We start from the raw sequence: 21342 nt of genomic DNA, 5'->3' as shown, positions 1-21342 counted from the left end.
CATGGCAGTCGACATTGGCGTTGCGGTCGCACTCTAAACACCAGAGGCACACAGCCGTGGCTCATGCAGGTAAGAATGGTGGGGCCGGGTGGGGGGGATTTCAACGGACGATGACTAGGGATAATTATTTATTTGATTTTTACTTATGATCGTCTGTCGAAATCCCCCCCCCCACTCAGCCCCACCGCTCTTACCTGCACGGACTGCAGCTGGAGGCACACCATATGTGGGTCTGTCACCGACATCTGTCAGTGACAGGCACGGCACTGTTTGAAACCGGCCTAACACATCTGGAGACACAGTCTCAAACTAAATCTCAACAAAAAGTTGAAAAAAAGAACTGATGTCAGCACACTGGGGTGGCACCTATATAGGCACCACGCACATCCCTTCCTCCAATGTGGATGACGCCATGCAAAGCCGAATGAGGCCACCTACCAGCTCACAGGGGTACTGCTCAAGAAACCTTTCCGGATCCAGTCTGAGGCTTGGGGAAAATTCTGAGGTAAGGAATCTGCGGCTAGTGAGCATCTCTACCAGATAAGGAGTAACCAGAGGTAAGTAACTTGTTCATTACTGACATACACATCACCAGAACTTCCCAATATTTAAAGCTATATAGCTAGACCTCCCTCCATTCCCGAACAGCATGTTCACCAAACAGACTGGTTTGTGTAATGATCAGAACAAGGAAGCATGGACTTAGAGTAATGGAGAAACATGTCAGTAATTGAGACGTTACCTTTCCGTCCTCTTCCTTGTTCTCATTACAAATTGAGAAATACCCAAGCTACACATTATTGAACTAAGCCCTCCAGATAATCAAGATTACTTCATAAATTAGAAAATGTATTTATTTGTCCTGGAAATAAACCGCTCTGCATATTCACAGCAGAGAGACCTCTTATGCAAACATGCCTTCTGTTTGGCCATCATGTGGGCGTGTATAATATGTAACGAAAGTTGAAGGGGTGGCCCAGGTAGCTGCCTACAAATCTCCTGTAAAGAAACACCTGGAGATTCCAACCAAGAATCAACCATAACATTAATTGACCGACTTCAACCCTTAACAGACAATGAATTGCCTGAATCTGGTTAGCATGAGCAATTAAAGACTTTAACCAATGATTAAGAGTCTGAGTAGATGGTTTACCTCAAATCTTAGATTGACCCAAATTAACAAATAAAACGTATATCTTCCGAAAAGGGCAGGGAAGACGATCTAGATTTCAAACCCTCCCTTCCCTTAACCTTGAGCATAAAACAGTGAAGAGCATTCTGCTGAACTAACACATCTATTAATGGATTCTCCCACTTCTGGCAGATGTTTGAGAACAGAAAAGAATCTGCTGCCAGTCTTGTAAAGAAGGAAAAAAATCCTGCTCAGTTGATCTGTTAACATCTTGCAACCAGTTGATGTGAGCTGCAGAAAGAGATATCACATGTTGCTCTGCAAAATTGCTCTTGAAATCTGAGACAGAGCCTTGGAATTGGTTATTTCTTATTTGTTTATACATAACTTGGCCCACATATTGTCTGTTCGTACCACCATAGCCTTCCCTCTCAGAAGAGGATCAAACCCTATCAGAACTGGTCAAAACACTGCCAACTACTTTCATTTGGCTTAACCCCTTCGGTGCTCATGACGGAATGGTTCCGTCATGACCCACGGTTGAGCTGTGCTCATGACGGAACCATTCCGTCATGACCACGCCCGCGCAAGATTCCGTCAGCACAGCGGCGGAATCTGCGCAGCATCGAAGGGGTTAATGATTCTTTTTTTGAAGAGACCTCTTTACTTGTAAAACTTCTTTCTTCGATCCAGGCTGCCAAGCCTGTGCTGCTGGCATCCGTTGTTATTGTCCGTGTGAGAGACCTGTCAGATTTACTCCCCTCAGAAGGTGTGAAGGATCCAATCACCTTTTGAGATCCCTCTTGATGTGAGGATTCATCTTCACTTAGCTATCATAATTTTGAGTCTCTGGTGACCATAACTTCGGAAAGTGATTCATTAGGACCCCCAAATGAATTCTGGACCAAGGTACCAGACAGAGGGCTGACTCCATATCTTCTTGGATCTCGAACCATTAGTTTGCTGTTGATGCCTTCTGATCAGGAGTTTCAAGAATTGCTTCATAATTTTCAGGCACTTTAAACTCTAGGAGACACATGTTTCCTGCATCCATTAGAAACCTTGCTCACATGAACTCCAAGTCTTGAGATGGTTGTTATTGGGACTTCTGCCAATTTATCAAAAATCTGTGATTTAACAAAATCTTTAGAACTGCATCTCTGTCTTTGATTGCTTGATCCCGTGATGGCGAGGAAATCAGCCTGTCACCTAGATGCAGGTGAAGAGATACTCCTTCCTTGTGAAGAATGCCCACTAAAGACAGGGAATGGATGTAGCCTTACGGCTAGAGCGGTTGACCTCGAAGCTGTGGAACCGGTTTTGAGTCTCTGCAACAACGCTCAACATCCTGTGATTTTGGGCAAATCACTTAATCTTCCCGTGCCTGACAAAAAGGAATGTGTCCATCTGTACAATGGTATCATCCTAATCCAAGCGTCTTACATCAATCTAGTTAAGTTAACCACTATCTTCTCATTACTCAAAAATGCGGCTTCAGCGAAATCCATTGACACCCACACTCTTGCTACCATCTCTCAGCACTTGTCGATTCCGCCCCCTATCTCTTCGGGAAGGCCTTCATTCCATCTAAATCACTACTCCCCACTAGACCATCAAAGAGCGGCCCTGTCCCCTATCGACGTGCCTCAACCAGGAAGCCCGTCTCTCCAGCTAAACCACTCCTCACCACTAGATCTTCAAAGAGCGGTTTTGTACCCTGTTGACCTGCCCCAACCAGCTAGACCCTCGACTCGGAGGACGAGAGTCTCCTTGAACTTACTAGGCGCACATCCAGCCAGTCCGATCCTATCTGTTCCTCGCCTGAAGAGACCCCAGTGTGTGACGGACTAACCTGATCCCCCGTCCCTCAGCCTTATACCTATGACTCGTACTAGGCTGGAACCCGGACAAACGCCCACCACTGATCAGGCTCATTCATCACCACACTCTCTGGCTCGGTTTGTACCTAACCCCCAGCTCATCGTTCACACCTCCCTTGCTAATGCTCCAACCTCACTAGTAAAAGGACATGGATCTCAGCCAGTCCCAAATGATCATTTTCCTCCACAGGAACAATTTACCACCTCTGCGGAACCCACGGTCCTACATCAAGAACCCCTCTCCCCCACTTGCTTTGCCTACACCCCCTCCAGTCCAACACCCTGACTTGGCAGTGCGCCTAGACGGCATATCTCTCCAGTTGCACCTTCTGACCTCTGAGCTACATGACCTGAAAGCCCTCTAATGATTTTTTCCCCGTGATTAGTGCTCTCCTCACATTCACGAATTTGCCCAGCTTCCTCAAGCTTTATTGATCATAGGAACTAGCCTCTAGCCCCCGCCATCCTCAGACCAATTCCTCTACCTGAGGATCCCTCCCGGCCCAGAAGAGGTGTGTCTATTGGTCAGCCCTCAGCTCCCTCCATCATGAAATGTATTCCCCTACCTAACGATCCCTCCCTGCCCAGAAGAGGTGTGACCCACCCGATGTCTATTGATCTCCAGGACCCTCACAACTCTTACCCTTCCTGGTCCAACCCCAACATGACCTCGCCGAGACAAATGCAATCCATCCATTCAAACCCATACAGAGAACCTCCACGCATTCTTAGAGGCAGTAATATTGACAACCTCACTCATGTAAAAGTCACCCAGACGCCTTCCTCCCCAAATCCGTTACGTCTTAAATGTGCATTACTCAATTGCAGATCAGCAAGTAAACATGCCTCCGATATCTTCGACCTCATCCAACATAAGAACTTAGACATTATCATCCTCACTGAAACTTGGCTAAACCCCTCTTCCACTCCTATGCTAAACCTCCTAGTTCCTCCCACTCCCGACATAATTAGGCTCGACAGAAGCTGGAAGTTGGGCGGTGGCCTAGCTTGTATTCACAGAAACACACTCTCGATCTCTCAAGTAGAGTCCTCTACTCCTTCCTCCTTTGAATACCTTTGTCTCAGCATCTCAAGCAAGAACCTACCGGTCTGTAAATTTCACTCCTTCTACCATCCCCAGGGATACGAGCTCCCCTTCATCGAGCAACGAATGGAAATCATCTCTCCTAATGTTGATTGAACTATGGCCCAAATCTTCCTCGGTAATTTCAACCTTCACTGGTCTAACCCCAACGACCTCGCTGTATCCTGCCTTAAGTCTTTTTTAAATTATCAAGATCTAACTCAGCACTGTGACCAACCAACTCATATTAAAGGAGAAACTTTAGACCTCATCATCTCCAAAGAGCAGACATCACCTTGGATTCCATTACCCCGTGTGACTGGTCCGACCACCACTGCATCCTCTTTTATATCAACAGGGAGATGTCGATGAGGTTGGCTCAACCAACGAAATTAAAGATATGGAAAAGGGACCTCAGATCAATAGATTCAGGTGAAAGAGCGGCCCATTGTAATTTGGCCCTTGCCTCCCTAGCCGACCTGGTGAGGTGCAGTCACTCACCGACTCCTACAATTCGACCATCTCCAACATCATGGATGACATTGCTCCAATCCAACAAAAAATGCCTCAATAAAAATATCCAAACCCTGGTATAATGACAACTTAAACACGGAACGCAGCAACCTTAGAGCACTTCAACATTCCTGGCGATCCAATCCCTCTTCGGAACAACTAAAACTCCTCAGAGAGGCTAGGAGCCTCTACAACAAACAAATCAAGAGCGCTAAGTCGGACTACTTCAGACACCAACTGGACCAAGCGGCAAACTGCCCCACGAAACTCTTCGAATTGGTCAAACGGCAATCAGTAGTAGGTCCCAACCACTCTGACCCTGGTGGCTCCCCTCCCTCTTGCGACAAACTTACTGCTTTCTTCACGGAGAAAACAAGACTCTTCTCCATTGACCTCGCCTCTAAGAAGGCTCTATTGTCTTCCTCCAGGGACATACCATCCCATGACCGCTCAGGAAATCGCAAATCTACCAGCCTGATCACCAAGAACAATGCGTCATGGTGCACCTTTACTCCACTTAGTGAAAAAGACCTCTACAAGATCCTTCTGAATATCAACCCATCCAACCACTTTAGTGACCCGTTACCCCCGGCCATCTTCAAAGAAATCAAGAATGTACTCATCCCCACCTTGACAAGAATTGTAAACGCCTCGCTTTCACAAGGTACGATCCCCGACAGCCTAAAAGCAGCTCAGGTATCACCTATACTAAAAAACTAACGCTGACAAAGCGGATCTCAATAACTTCCGGCCTATCTCCAACATCCCCACCCTAGCAAAACTCCATAGAAAAATGCGTACAATTCCAACTCTGTGCTCATATAGAGAATTTCCAACTCCTTGACCAGCATCAATCAGGCTTTCAGAAGGGGCATAGCACCGAGTCGGCGCTCACTCACGCCATGGATGACTTGTTAAAAATGCTTGACCAAAACGAATCCTGCCTCCTTATCCTCCTTGACCTTTCTTCCGCATTCGACACGGTTAATCATGACAACCTCCTCGCCACTCAGAAAAATAGGATGGGTTTTTCTGGTCAGATGCTACAATGGTTCTCGTCTTTCCTCCACCACAGATCTCAAAGAGTTAAGGCAAACCACTCTCTCTCCCAGCCCTCTCCAGTTCTCATGGGGGTTCCCCAAGGATCTGCCCTATCTCCGATCCTCTTCAACCTGTTCTTGGAACAATTAGCTAACTCTTTAAACTCTTCAAACACTCTCTTCCATATGTATGCGGATGTTACGCAACTCTATTTGAAAATCTCTTATCCCGAAAACAACATCTACTCAAAACTGGCTAACTGAGAACCATCTTCTGCTCAACACCTCCAAAACGGCCTGGTCATCTGGTTGAATCCCCTCACTGCCTTCAACTGCACTCCTTTCATCATAGACTCCGCCAAATCGCTCGTTGTCACCATGGATAAGCACCTGAATATGAAAAATCACATCAGTAAGGTATGCAAGTGTTCCAGGGTGTTTGTTCATAGGAGCACTAAATACACGCGAGACCGAGAGTGGGAATTATGGGGTATCTGTTTGTTTATTAATAACACACAGATAGTCCACTCAACTAGTCAACTGGATCCTCCGGGTTAGTTCCGCTTCTTTTCTCAGTGGTTGTCACCCCGCGGTAGTTAAATAAAAATGGAAAGAGGACCGTTCGGCTTCTCAACTTTCTCTTGAGGCTCCCGGCTTGGGTGGAGGTGCTCGAGCCGAAAACAAAGAAATAACAAGGGGTCAGTTTTGACTAAGTGGAACACTTCCGTTTACGGGACAATGGGAGTGAGGGATGAAAAGAAAACACCAAGTTGCCAGCACCAGGTGGACGTAATTGTGACCTCCCTCTGTACAACCTCCCTCCCACTACCCGTGCCCTGAGATCCCCTTGAGCTTCGCCTGTACCTTGGTAAGACACCCTCCTCCAGGAGGGTGGCGGGGCGGAACGCTATCTTGTTGGCCTCCAGGCGTGGCGTTCTCACTGGGATCAGTGCCTCTGGGCTAGTCTTTCTTCGGTTCTTCTGTTTTCCGACTTCCCCATGCCTCCGGTTCCTCTTGGCGACTCCTCCACTCTTCTGGTACCTCTCGTGGGCGGGTTTCACCTCTCTCACACGTCGGGACGACCTCTCCTCTTGTTCCGTTCAACGGCTTCTCTGATTGGGCTGCCATAGGAAACGTCATCCGCCCGCCTCCAGGGATTCCTCCAAAGGTATTCCCTTAAAGTGCTCCGGAGCAGCCTGTGCATAAGGTAATACAGACTCGTTAATGTTTTCAACGGGGTCAGGATGGGTGGAACCGTGACAGCAAGGGAGCAAACCTCCTGATGAGGACACTCAGAAATATCAAACCTTTCCTTCCACAAAACGATTTCAAGCAGGTGGTGCAAGCGCTTGTCCTGCCTATGCTGGACTACGGCAGCGCGCCCCTCTGTGGCCTTCCCAAATACTCCCTGGCCCCACTAAGAGCATCACTGAATACAGCAGCTAGACTGGTTACAGGCACTAAGCTAAACGAGCACATATCCCCAGTCCTTAAATCTCTCAAATGGTAGCCATATGAGGCACGTATTCAGTGGAAGATTGTCGTTCTGGCGCACAAAGCCCTTCACTTCAATACTCCCAGGTACCTGGCACAAAAACTGGAGCTTTCTTGTGGTGTAAGAGCCCCTTGAAACCTCTCATCTTTAGGAAAAAGAGAACTTGTCACAGAGCCCATTCTGGCGCAGCCCCAAAGCTATGGAACTCTCTTCCACCGGAAGTACGCTGAATGTCTTCAACGACGGCGTTCAAATTGGAAGCCAAAAAATTCTTTATGAATAAATTCTTACCATAATTGGGCTAGGCGCACCTGCTCAAAGACATTGTTCTTACTTCCATTGGACTATCATTTGTTATGGTGTCTTTTTTTGTGCAACTGTCCCTGAACATACGATCATTCCTGTTTTTTACTCCTACTTGATGTCGATTTTGCATCTATGTCCTTCCTCCCATCCTATTGTAAAGCGCTCTGATATCCTTCGGGATCATGTTCGCGCTATATACAAATTTATAAATAAATAAATCTGTAACAAAACTGGTGCTCATGTAAAGCGCTCTGATGCCTGAGATTTTCGGGTCTAGTTCATGCTATATAAAACTGTAAAAAACAACAAAACAAAAAAAAGTGCTAACACCTTTGTGAACATTCTGGGATTTGATTTCAGGCCAAACAGTAGCACTATGAACTGGAAACGCTGATCTTGTATAGCAATTCTCAGATACTTCTAGTGACCTTTGAAAATGTAGACATGTATTCTCTAGGCTGACAGTTTTCACAAAGTCTCCCAGCATCACCACTGAGTTGTCTCTCTGTGGACATTCATTTTGCTATGCATATACTTTACATAAGAACTGACTGCCTTCAGATCAACCACAGGTCTGAAACCTCCTGAAGGTTTTTCTACCAGGAATAGAATTGAATAAAATGGGTTTCTTTGCTCTGCCTAAGGGACTGGTGAAATGTTTTTTTTTCTCTAAAAATGATGAAATTCCTTTCCACAACCTGCCTGCTTTGTGTTTCTTTGTTGGAGCAGGAGTAATGATGAATCCCAAGTCCGGAGGAATAGAGACACGTTTAATGACATAGCCTCTGTGAATTATATTTAAGGCTCCCTGTTTTCCGTTTTTATGGATTTGTACAGATAAATACAGACCGAAATCAATGTCTATTTATTTAAAAAAGTTGATAAATCAGAAAATTGTGCTTCTTTTAAGTGAAAAACAGGATGAAATGTATTTAAATAATGGCATATATCGACATACAATGGTATAATGCTAGTATTTACAAGTGGATATATTGTTCCGTAATTTTTGGCAGCCTAAATAGCTAAAACACGACAGACGTCAAAGTACGAGTGCACGTCTATCAGTTGAATAGAGTTATACAACTTCATTCATACGCACAGCACAAAATAAATATGGATAAATACAGATAAAATAGCCAAAATATAAATATGGATAAATGCAGATGGAAATGGCCAAAAGTAAATACCATAAAACCGGGAGCCTTAATTATATTTCGCATTCCATTATTCTGTTACAAACCCACCTTGACGCCTTGAGAAAATTCTGAATACAATCTCTTTTCATGATAGGATCTCTCACTTTTTAGATCTGACTGCTGTGAGACAGAATCCAGCTTCTTATTTTTTGGCCGGAAATGTTTCCTGTACAAAAATCTTGAGAAGGAATATTCAGGGGCATAGCTCCAGGGGGTGTTTGGGGTGTTACACCCACCTAAAAAATTGTATTCTGTGGTAATAGTTGGGTACATGTCCTTTCAGTCAGACATTTTACTCCCCAAGCTACGCCCCAGGGAATATTTTCTGCAATCCCCACATGACTGAGATAACGAGGAAGACTTGCCTTTGTATGGGGTTGCATGCTATCTGTCTTAAAGCCTTTGTTACCATTAGATCAAGCCACTCCCTAAAAAGCTTCTTGGCTCAGGGAGGGGTTCAGATGTACTCAACATTTTAATGGCTGCAAACACTCCAATTCTGCTTTTTTGACTGTTAAAATGCTTTCTCGTTTGCACTGATCCCATTTTAGGAGCTCGAAAAGTTTTTCCGACTCCTAAAATGCTCTTCCGAATGGATGTTTATTCGGTACCTGGAATGGGTGTGCTGTAGGGGTTCCTTCCAATACCGAGACTATATATTGTGTATCAATGTTTTGTGACTGAAATCTAGTTGCAAAACATGGACAATTTACTGACACCTCAAACGAGGTGGTAATGCATGGACCACTGACAACTCTTTAACACACATTAAAAATACATTTCCGAATTTACCACTGGGGTTCGTGCTCTTGGATAGCCTCATTTATTTCAGAAGACTTCTTTTAAATGACCGCTAGAGGGCAATAATGATCCAGGCTCCCCTTTTTCGAACGATTCGAAGAATTCACCATTATTCAACACGCTGCCGTTGATAAGGATTCGTGAGTTAAAGGTCACACAGGCCATTCACATTTATCTCAACTTCAATACAATATCAAAACGTGGGCTTTAACGCAAAAAAACTTTCTGAAACGTAATCACCGTTGACGACTGTACCGTGGTTTCACCCCCCATACATCTGTGCAAGGGAAAATTATTACACCTCTGCTCCATTGTATGGTACAATTAAAATGACATTTCTTCTAATGTTGTATCTTGTGAGCCACTGTGCTAGTTCCAATGAAGAAAACAAAAAATAAATTAGAAGTTTCTGCACATAGCCATATAACACAGCATACTAAGGGGTATTTAGAAGGTGGCGGTAGCTAACAGGACATGAGAATCCTGTCCACCCATTCCTATGTTCCACCTCCTTGTTTTAAGGAAAGTGTGCACATCATGGCGGTCCTGCACAGAATAACATTCAAATATTCCTGACATGCTGGAATACAACTCCTAGCATGCCAGGGAAATTGATGATGTTCCTTAAGGAAATGTACCCTTTTAGGGTGCATTTTCCTCACCTACATTTGGTGTTGACAGTGGAGCATGGACATGGTGAACCTACTGTCACTGAGGCCTCCTCACACATTCAAAGCGGTAAAGTGTTGAACTTTGTCAAAGAATTGAACTTTCTGCTGGAAGGGTACCGTTGCAGAACAAAACCTAAGCTTGACATCCTTCTCACATGCTCGCACTACGGTGCAAGGGTTTGTGCATTAGAGCAAGGCATCTTCAGGTACACCAGCACTGAGGGAAAGAGCACCAGCACCATATCTTCCATATTGTGCTCTTGTGGTCTCTATTTTTCATGCAACTCAGTGCAGTGCAGCGATTTGATTTTTGCACATCATAAAAACTTAGTTAATCTGCTGCTTCGTTTCTCCAGACCAAGCACTCTTAATATATAATGCCTGACATAAGTGTGCTGTTTTATTGATTGGTCAGTGGCCAGCACTTCTGCTTCGTGGTAGGTTCAGGTGGGAGGCAAAGGGTACCACGAATATTAATAGATGTATTTCTTTAGAGAATGATAATGCTGCATGATACCTTAGTCATGATATAGTTAAAACATACATATTATAATGCAGGCAGGGCAGTGCTGCCATGCAATAAAGGCCGAAGGTATGTAGCAAGTGAACAAGGAAGTTGGGGATCTCTGACCTAAGCAAGAGTGGCAAGGTGCTGGCGAAGAGTCCGCGTCTAGAGCGGAGAGTGTTGGGCTACCACCAGAGGCCAACAGCACCAGGCTCCTATTTCTGAGAATAAATCCTCCTTTTTGCTAAATACAAAAATGAATGCCTTATCGAATCCCCCCGTTCGCCAGTGCGCCCAGGCTCACGGGATCTTACAGCCTTAGACTGCGGGAAATGACTGAGAGTGGGTCCTCTTTACATGTACATCTGTCTGGGCGTTTTATAGAGGGGTGTTTAACTTTGAGGTTTCAAGGCGCTAAGAAACCTAGCACAGGCATCTCTTATGTATTCAGGCCTTTTCTATATCGAAGGCAGTCTGCCTCCAAGTGAAGGATTACAGGCAGTCTGTCCCATAGGTTTGGAGCAAGCCCTGAGAAGCATTGTCATCAGTTCCACTGATGCCACAGGCGAGGGTTTCGGAGGTCATTTAAATGTGCAGAACGTCAGGCACACATGGGCACATATAGGTTCAGTTTGTCATTTCAGAACTGGAGAACAGATTTGTTTATTACTCAGTGGACCTTTAAGGGACATGCTCTGCATGCATTGTCAGATGGTCAGATGTGCATGCCCTCGCAACAAGGCTGGCAGCTGGAACCAACCGCAGCCCGCTCAGAGGACCATAGAACGGGAGCTTTAGGGCACACATCGGGGCTAAGGCAGCTGAAGTCCAGTCCTCCTCCATGAGGGTGGATCACTTGCTTTGTAAAGTCCTGAGCAGATGAAAGCATGATCTAGGCACAGACTTAATTTAATCTGAGTACCAAAGACTTGTAATTCAGATTTTTGTATTGAGGTCCAGTGTGTGTGTTGAAGACCAGTGTTGGGTAAAACCTCATTGGCTCTCACTGCCGTCATGCACCAGTATAGTTTCAGGCTATGATTGCTCATCTTGTTCTAAGAATCCAAAAGGAGAGTGTTGACCTCTGCAAATTAGGAAGCTAGGCTACCATACCCAAGATGGGGCTTCCCATACTGGCTCCTTTGGGGCAGGATACTTGCAAAAAGTAAATTTTTACAAGCACAGATATGTCATTTAGCCTGGTGGAAGTGCAGTCCACCCACAAAGCTGCTCACAGTAATATGAAAAAGAACCCAGGTCTGCCAGGAAATGATGGGTGGTGGCAAGCACTTTACTAGGATAAAAATGTCATGGAAGCGATCCTGTATGGTCCATGATTTTCATAGAAACCAGCCTTATTTCTCCTTAGCATGACTTACCTGACAGCACGCCCATGCCCAACCCAGAGACAGAGAAGCCTCTTGTGGCGGGGCCTCTTGGTGTGCACCCAAGAGAGGACTTGGTTACATTACGGTGAGATGGTAGAGTTCCTTACACATACCGTGGTTTACTTAGCGCTTACGTGCACGATCTCTCTAGGTTAGAGTGGTAGCTAGCATGAAAAATTAGGGCATCTAGGAGAAGTAATTCAGTGATACAGTGTAAGCACTGGGTGTGTATTGTGTTATTCTAGCCAAGGGGCACAAGCTAAAGGATACAGATGGCAGGCCAATGAGAGGTTTTTAAATCCCCCACATATATATCATCTCTTAGTAGGTCATTTGTGCTAAAAAAAAAATAATCTCTTCAGTGGAAACTTTTCATACTCGCCTACAGAGGTGCGAATGCCACCTCAGTGATACACATCCATCCATAAATCTGCTATGCTACACTTCTTGGGTTTTTAACGCATTCCTGTTGTACCCCTTCTGTTCTCTTTCAACTCAAACAACTGATCTTGAAGGCTACGTAGAAAGCTAATAAAGTTTAGATTACTCTAATACAGCAGTCCAAGGCATCATTCTGCTAGAGCAAAACTGTGGAATGCAAACTCTCACACGAAAACAGACCTCAATAAACACAAATGTATTAGTTTTACTGGTGATCTGCATACTAAATCAATGCTGGGGACAGTACCATATCAAAAATCTAATATGTTGCATGACATTTGTCTTTTAATTTTTCTCAGGAGCCCAGATATAGGGTACCATCGTGTTCTGGTCCACTATTACCCTCCGAACAGCAGGGAGATAGCAGTGAAGGCCAACAGCCTGGTTTATGTCTTACACAAAGAAGATGGCAAGGCTACTGTCATCCACGATGGGCAGCAGGTAAGCTAGCTGGGTGGCCCTTCCACCAAACCAATGGCTATGCCAGCTTTCTAGAAATATCCTTGGTAGGGCAATTGGCTTCTGCAGCAATCTCTGCGGTATGAGAGTCCTGACTAAGAGACACGGGGCTCAGTGCTTGTGCTGTGTGCTGGAATCTTTCCAGGTACCATTGTCATACTTTAAATCTTCTGCCTGATGAGTACTGTCCCTGCTTGAGCACCTAATGTTGCACATAACTTCTACTTGCTCAGGGCCAATTCGAGCCTTTGATCTTGAATCCTGGCGATGCGTGAGATAGGGAAATGGCATTTGTAAGTTGTTACTTTTTAGAGAATCAGTCCCTTGCTCTTTTTTTAGTGGTTTACTGAGATAGGAGTTGTGTTTAAGTATTCCATAAACATTGTGTTACTGTGCCAGGATGCAGTATGTTTCCGACTCTGGAACAATCCTAATCTCCTTCTATGATTTCCTCCCACAGAAGTTAATCTTACCAACCTCTCTTTTGGAGCCAGTCAACATCCCCAAACCTGAGCGTCGGGTAAGCTCGCCACAGTACGTCTGTGAGTTGAAAGTGAAATATGCATATACCATAATACAAACCTATTGATGTGGGGATGAAATAAAAAACATTTTAAAAGGACCAGCAATGGCCATCACAATGGTCTCCCAAATTCATGCTTGTTTTGTTTGCGTTCAACCCGGAGTGTGTTATGGTTCCAATGGTGACCATAACTACGATTGGTCAGTGTCATAGGATTTTAAAGTCTTATTTAGAGTTTGGCAAACGGGATGCTCCATCACAAATGTAACATGATGTATTACAAGTGCCATAGGCTATAATGTACTTGGTACATGGCAGATTGGACATCCGCCACACTTGTTTAAGAGGCAGCATGTAATCTGTTTTTTCTTCTTTATTGTTGTGGCATGTTTTTGCAAAACAAAATAACCGTGTACCAGCAAGGCCAGACATGTTGGCTTTACCATTGCTTGTTTAAACAATATGAATGATGCATTTGATTATATTGTCCTCTCTAAACTACCAAGCTTTTTAAGTCAGTGTGCATTGTGCAATGAAGGGTTTTTAAACCTGTCCATGGGGGAAATTGTCATTGCCCCCCCTGCCTTACCTAGAGGAGTGGCCTTACCCCTGTAAGCCCCCCTTGATGAAGGGTGGTTCTTTGTTTGCCACCTGGGTTGCCCAAGGCCGGGGTATATTGCACTCTTCTATCCCCGCCTTACCATCTCCCTCTGCCATGTCCATGAGTGGGCAAATTATTGTTTGCCACCCTCCCATCCCCAACCTAACGTAGGATATTTGTGCACAACAACCTTCCCCAAGGGCCAGAGGACCTTGAAAAAGGGGAAGAGTAAGCCCCCCACCACAATACCTCATTTATCATTGGAAGGGAAGGTGTATTTATTCCACCTTACTCAAGGGTGTGCAGTTTCTTTTTACTTCTCCACCATGCCCAAGGGTGGAACGACATTGAACCCTCACCACTCCAAAGTGTAAGTGGGTTTTGCGTGCATGAGGTTAGGGGTGGAATGCTGTTCTCACTGCCTCATCTAGGGGTTGGTGGGTATTTGTGAGCCCTGTGCTTTCTTAAGGGTGTGGGCGTGTTCTTAAACCCATTTGACCAATCATCTTGCCCGTTGCAGGGAGTTTTGTTTCACCTTCTTGCCCAAGACTACTGTTTTTATTTGCCCCTACTCCCCAAGACTCCCCAAGGGCGAGGCTATGTTGTGGCCTTCCATCCCACTCTAGGTGCTGAATTGCATACAGTAATATCACCTACACATCTGGCAAGGCAAGCAGTGGGATTGGAGGAGCCATCATTTGATTGTATCTGTTGGTTTGTTGGCATTTGGTTGCGTGTATTCAGATAGTTTATACTGTATTTTGATTCAAAATGGTTTTGTGTCCATTAGTGTGAAAGTAAAGTGAGTTTGTTCTAGTAACATCATTGTGGTGTTTTATGTGTATGGGTGGGTGTACTAAACGGCTTTCCGTTTTTCCCTTGATTGTGGATGGTGATATCAATTGTCTTCTGCTCACCCAAAGTATAGTGCTTAGCATTATAAGTCAGGGCAGTGATTGATGATGTTGTATTGGGCATTTAAAGTATGTTATGTTTATGGTAATATTATCTGCATGTTTCCAAGGTGGATGTTATGGTGCAGGGCAATGCCATTGATTTGGCAGTGCTTTGCCAGCTATATGACTTTGCTGTAATGTTGTTTTCAAGATGGTGAGGTGGTTTTTTTTAGGTTTTGCTTTTTAAGTATCTCCATTTTCAGGTGAGATTGGAACAATTGAACACATTCTGGCAGCTAGTGGACCTGTTGCTGCAGCACCTGGAGCAATCACTGGGTTCCAAGCAAACGTTGCCCGCCTGTAAGGACCAGCTACGAATGGTCAAACATTACAGACATTTAAACATAGTAAAAAGGCAACAATAACAGAGTATGCAAAGAGAAAGTTGTTCCAAAAACAAAAAACAAGACTAGTAGCTCCTCTGTGTTTGTCTTTTAATGGTGTTCTTAATCAGTATATACAAAGAAGCGCAGAACACGCGTTTCGCTTTATCGTAGGTTTCCTCAGGGCAGAATTAAATAGAGAAAACTTATTAAACCAATTTGGGCAACAGAGTTGGATAGGATGACCAAGCATTCGGAGTACCCTTCGATGAAGTAGACTTGCTTGCGTCGTAGCATGAGTATTAAAATAAAAAAGAATGCTCCCCTCACCATGGGAGTCGTGTCCTGTGGCAAGGGGAGCATTTGGCAGTTTTCACTGCCCCTTACTGCCTGTGAAAACTGACCGCTCAATTCGCCCATCTAAATCAGGAGGGCGGAATGAAAGGCTTGTCTCACCATGATTAAACCTATGGTCCACCTGCATATAAATTTGGTGGGTGGACCACATTCTTGTCGGTATAGCTGCTCCGTCACTATTGCGATGAAGTATTTATATTGCCTAGTTATACATCAGGCTATTAGTCTACGTGTAGATTGCACATCATGGCAAATAAGATGAGAACTGCTCCACGCTCATCCATCTTGCCTTGACCCCTGAAGATATTGTAAAGGGTGGAAGGGTATTGTCTGTAGGAATATAAGAATGTTTATACAGTTTAATTTATCCATCTGGTATTGTTCTCCATTCTAAAGCACAAAGCCTTTGTATTAAATGACTGTAAAGTGTTAGAATAATTCAATTAACAAATACACACTTGAAAAGGTATAACTCTGATGTCGGTAGATTTCTGATCTTGATTTAATTATAGGATTAAATCTCATAAAAGGGTGATTTTTAACTAGTCTTTTAATATGAGGGAAGTGAGCGTGTTACAGATATACATATAGTCATCATCAACCCCCATGGATTTCATTGGCTACCATCAAGTGTTGTATCAATCAAGTATTATTGGAGTGCATGCCACACAGTCGTAAATGGTAATCCACCGGAATATTGACTATAAAATATTGTGGAGCCAAAATTTTATGGCACAAATATTGAGAACCAAGATATTGTGAAGGTAAGTTTATATAGGTTTACTATACTTAGTGTCACATATATGTACCTGGACTATATACATATCACCATGGCATATAGCTGTGGAGTTAAGGATAGTAAATCTATGCTTACCTATATGCACTTACTTACTAGTGAGGCCTGTCTATAGTAGCCTTTGTTCCTGAAGCGTTGTATGTCCTCTTTCGGTATCCAAAAGGACGGGAGCATGGGATACAAATGTGAAAACTGTTGCATAGTCAACAATGGCCAGCATAGCTCACAATACCCAGCAAAGACTGTGAGCACTGACCCTTACGCTAGCCACATGGAGCAATGTAAAGTACGGGCCTGAATGGCAAGCGTGTGTCCTAAGGACAATCACAGGCCGTGCACTGGTCAAATGGCCCAGTTTAGCTCGTTATATCGAACACAACCCTTAAGGGATTATGTTGTCCAGCACAGCCCAATAGCTCATTTCAGAGTTTCATGTCTGTAACTGTTTATGATGCTAAACACAGCTCCTAATGCCCTGCAGTGCATGTGATACCCAAAACTACAACAACTGTCAAGCAGGCTGTAAATGTAACATGGTGTTTTATAACCACCACACACAATCACACTCTTACATAGTTCTCTTGAACTGCCTTAATTTATTGTTTCCAGTTGTTGCTTGAGTGGTTGAGCTGAGCTATAAAATGATTATGTCGGTCTGGTAGAAGAGCGGAAGCGGAAAGGAATGTAGAAAGCAGACAGCAGTTCCTCCACAGTTATTGCCTTCTTCCTTCATTGGTCCTTGCTAACTGGCTGTATTCTTTTAGTTATTGTGCACCCAGTTCAGTACCATGGCTCCTCTTGAGATCTCACTGTTGTGTTGCTTCCACTCTAGAACCAGAACAATGGTATTCCGATGCCTCCCCTAAAGCAGCCCCCAACCCGGCCAAACGTAAGACTACCCATGGATGATGTCACTCTCCCTCAAAGAGGTGAGCTTGGTATGTGGGATGAAGAATTGCTGGGAACTGCATTGGACTGGTTGAGGTCTGGGAGGGCGTATGGACTACTCTACTTACATTAAATGTTTCAGGCAAACAAAAGCCTCCTCTTTTTGGAAGTGTCCCTATAATGGAATGGCCAGTCAGAGGTAGACATAAGTTGAGGATTAAAAGAAATTTTCTAATATTTTCTGCTTTTCCAGGGGGCAACGAGTCTTCAGGAAAATAGCTAGATTTCCCAACTGGCTGGTGTCTGGGAAGCAAGTATAGGTCAACATCATCATTTGTTTGGCTTACTCAACAGCCAGAAAGGTGACGACCGCCCTTGCATCGTGAGCTTTTCAGTGGCCCTAGCCAGTCCACCTTTGACCTCACATCCACATTGCGAACCAAATGCTTCCCAATCAAACGGGCTGTCCCTGTTCAAAGACTTTGAGGAAACACTAAACTCATCATGCACTCCTCTCTTTGCTTCATAGAGACCCTTCCCAGGGACATAATGATGTCTGACCAAAGCTCCACTGAAGATTCAGGAACTCTTTTTAAGGTAAGAATTTGAATGCCAAAATTAGTAAGTTATTAACCAAGGGCAGAGGCAAGATAAGCATGAACAAGAAAAGCTGTAGTCCGTTGTTTTAAGGCTCCATCGTTGAATTGGTGCCCTCTTATTCTTTTGTTCATAACAGTTATGCACGTCTGATTAATCAGTGTATTACCAGTCTTCCCTGTGCTCCCAGGAGGTCCAGTGTAATGCAACACTCGACACCACCACCAGCCTTTGACCTTTTATTTCACAGACATTTCTTTTTTTTTCTGTTTAAGCCGTTTTATTGATTTTTTTCCCCATGTAAAATAAAATATAGCAATCAACGCCATTAATAATGTAATGATAAGCAAGTATAATCTAAAAGAAGAAATAATCCCAGCGAAAAGAAAGAAAAAAAGGAATAGAGAAGAAGTAAAGTAAAAAAGACAAGTTTCAACATGACTTAAAGTGAAACATATATTCAAACGATCAGCAGAAATGCCAAATTATACCCTTTTCCTACCATAATCATGATGTCAAACTGTGATACATCTCTCAAAATATGTGATTTCCTACATAAAGTTTTTTCCACAGGGGTTCGATTTTATGTATGTAATCCTCCAGTTTCTTCCAAAAGGAATCCTATTGGTTACCGTCACCTTGTGCCATATGAGTATTCAGTTTATCTCCGTGTCTCACGCAAATAATCCATGCCCACCATGTATAACATGAACATTTGAGCCCTCTTCCCAGCAGCGCTGTGACCAAAAGGAGGTCAAGAGGGTCAAAGTCCTGTTGACTTAAGTCCAGCTCATCAGCATTGGCTCCCAAACATGACCAAAATAGTTTCATTTAGAACTTTAAAACAGAAATCACGTTGATAATAAACAGCACATGTCAGAATCTCTTTTAGAGGGCCACGGGGCATGTAGGTGCTACTGGGCCCAACCGTGGAGGTTGAGGCCTTTTACTCCTGATGTCCCGGAACCCGGTCTGCTATGGATTCTGAGTAACTGGGCCCAGTCCCTTTTCTGCACTCGACTCCCAGGGTTATTTTATTTCTGCTGCAAACCATTCAAAGGAAAAATATAACATTCACAAACAATGAACATAATCCCCTTGAGGTTGGGGATCTTTAGTGTTTCAATGGCAATTCTCTGTCCCACTCTTGTCTCGCATTACTGATAGTGGTTATTCCCCATTCATTGTTGCCAACATCCAGGGAATGCCCTACTAGCTGCCCGTGTCTCAAGAATCCAAAATTCAAGTCAAAAGTGTCCTTGCGTCGCAGCGCTCTAGCTGTGAGTTCCCTTGGGGCTGATGGCCCAAAACAAGCCTAACCCTCTCCGGCAGAAGTGAAGCTTGTAGAGTCCTGAAGTATGCTCCGTCCACGGGCGCTTGCTGCTGGTCAGGTGCTGACCAGGTGAGTCGGCTGCATGCTGACTCAGTGGCTGCACTTGGCAGGAGCAGGCTCTTCCCCCCCCCCTCACTGTGTGCTCTGGCAGCAAAGTGAGGCTTCCTGTACTCCTCTTGTGGGGGTAAGAGTCTCTGCACTCCCGATGCAGGGGGGTGATTCCAACACACCGGTCCTTGACCCCGAACTCGTGTAACAATACTCCCACAGCGTTCTCATTTGTTAAATGGGGTCAAACTAGTTGCAGTCCTCGTTACTTTCGGTGACCTACGGGTCACCACTGCTTGTGGTCTACGGGCTCTGACCCGATCAACACTGCACAAGTATTCACCGCAGCCCCTCCTGGCATACAAGGTTGCTTCACAGCTGCCACACAAGCTTTAGCCCTTATCACTACTACAGCAGCACACCTCAAATACAGGGTCGTCGCAACTTAACAGCACAGGCTTCGGCCCTTATTGCACAGCTTTCTTTACCATGGCAGCTGAGATGTGCTCAGGTCCCTTCCTTATGACCTCTCACTAAATCAAAGAGCACCCTTTGAAGTGTACAGTGGAGGCCTTGTCCTCTCCTCCCATCCCCTCCCCAGTGTGTGTCCCACCCAGTTTATAGGAATGCAGCAATCCACAAATCTGTCTGGGGGGGATCTCGCTACCTCTACTCCATGTTTCACCTTGCAGGCCTGGTCTCCCAAAATGGAACCAAGGGCCCTCCATGTATTGTATCATCCACAGGCAAACATACGCTTGCATACAACATGCACACACTGCACCAGGGACAATGCTCCCGGGGGCTGTTTGGGGTGTTACACCCTACCTAAAACGTGTATTCTGTAGTAATTAATTGGGTACACATGCTTTCAGTTGGGTAATGTGAAGTTTCTGTCAGATTTTTACATGCCCACAATCACTAAACCCCCGTTACATAGTGGGGTGACCCAAATATATCCCGAAGGACCTAGGCAGTTAAGGATATGTGACAACAGTGATCCAATTGGAAAGATCCACTATGCGGATAAGGTTTTAATGAATCAACTTATCCCATTTGATTCTCAAAAGCCCCAACCCATATAACTTAAGGATGGGAGTAGATACTTTTTCTAACCACAAGGGAGAGTTTGCTTCTATTATCAACCAATTATAAAATCACACACACAGGAAACACATTTGAATGCCTACATTTTTCTGTATTTTTGCAAACACCAAAAATAAGTACATTCTATACATATATGGTTGCTCCAAAGAGATACATGAAGGGGTACTCAGGAAAGAAGTGTTTGTGCGTGAAGTTTTAGAAGAGGAAAAGTAGAACTATCGCATAGATTACCTTATTTACAACAAAGCCTGTTCGTATATACTTATTATCCAACATAGCGGTGTAGGAGAGTAGGATCTGCTTCTTATAGTTACCCCCTTCTCTTTGCTGATGTATTACTCTTTTCGACTTAGACTGACTGGGATCCTGCTATTCAGGACCCTTGTTTATCTGCATTCTCCTCTGAATTGATTGCATATACTTTCGGTGCCTTCCAGATTGGATACTGGGGTACCCGTGTCAGTCCCTAGTATATGGTACACCATGTACCCCAGAGGCCTCCCAGGGGCTGAAGCATGTATTGTGCCACCCCTGAGAGGACATTCAAAATGACACCACAGGTCTGCTACTGCAGCCTGTGTAAGGTGGTGCATGCACCCCTTACTTGGATATAGGTTACCTATATCTATTCTAAATCACTGCACATATAAACCTATCGGTCACCCCTATGGCAGGCCTTATCAATCCTGAAGGCAGGGTGCTGGGGTTTATGTGAGCGGGTGCCCCTGCATGAGCAGAGCCCCTCTGCAGCCTTCGGAACCTATTTTCCTGGGTTGTCTGTGATGCAGCCAACCATATATATTTGTGCATTATAACCTCGCGGTAAATGCTAACTTTAAAACGGCTGCATAGAAACATGTCATGTTTTGTGTCAAACACCTTGGAATCATACCTCCACACCA

General features: G+C 44.5%; 1 protein-coding gene across 4 annotated transcripts in view; it reads left to right on the top strand.

Annotated features, from left to right (window-relative positions):
• The window catches only part of NOXA1 (NADPH oxidase activator 1), a 119700-nt gene that overhangs the window by 54780 nt on the left and 43578 nt on the right, over positions 1–21342 (top strand). For all 4 annotated transcript variants that reach the window (XR_014962949.1, XR_014962948.1, XM_085610748.1 and 1 more), the window contains exons 8-11: positions 12752–12893; positions 13372–13431; positions 17300–17396; positions 17885–17952. Coding sequence is in view for 2 of the 4 variants with exons in the window: in XM_085610748.1 (XP_085466874.1) it covers positions 12752–12893; positions 13372–13431; positions 17300–17396; positions 17885–17952 (367 nt within the window). In the remaining 2 variants the exon portion in view is untranslated. The remainder of the gene's footprint in view (positions 1–12751; positions 12894–13371; positions 13432–17299; positions 17397–17884; positions 17953–21342) is intronic.

This window comes from Triturus cristatus, chromosome 1_2, assembly GCF_964204655.1.
Source record: "Triturus cristatus chromosome 1_2, aTriCri1.1, whole genome shotgun sequence".
Taxonomy (NCBI): Eukaryota; Metazoa; Chordata; class Amphibia; order Caudata; family Salamandridae; genus Triturus; species Triturus cristatus.
Note: the sequence above shows the minus strand (reverse complement) of the source record. Positions and strands in the feature narration are given on the sequence as shown.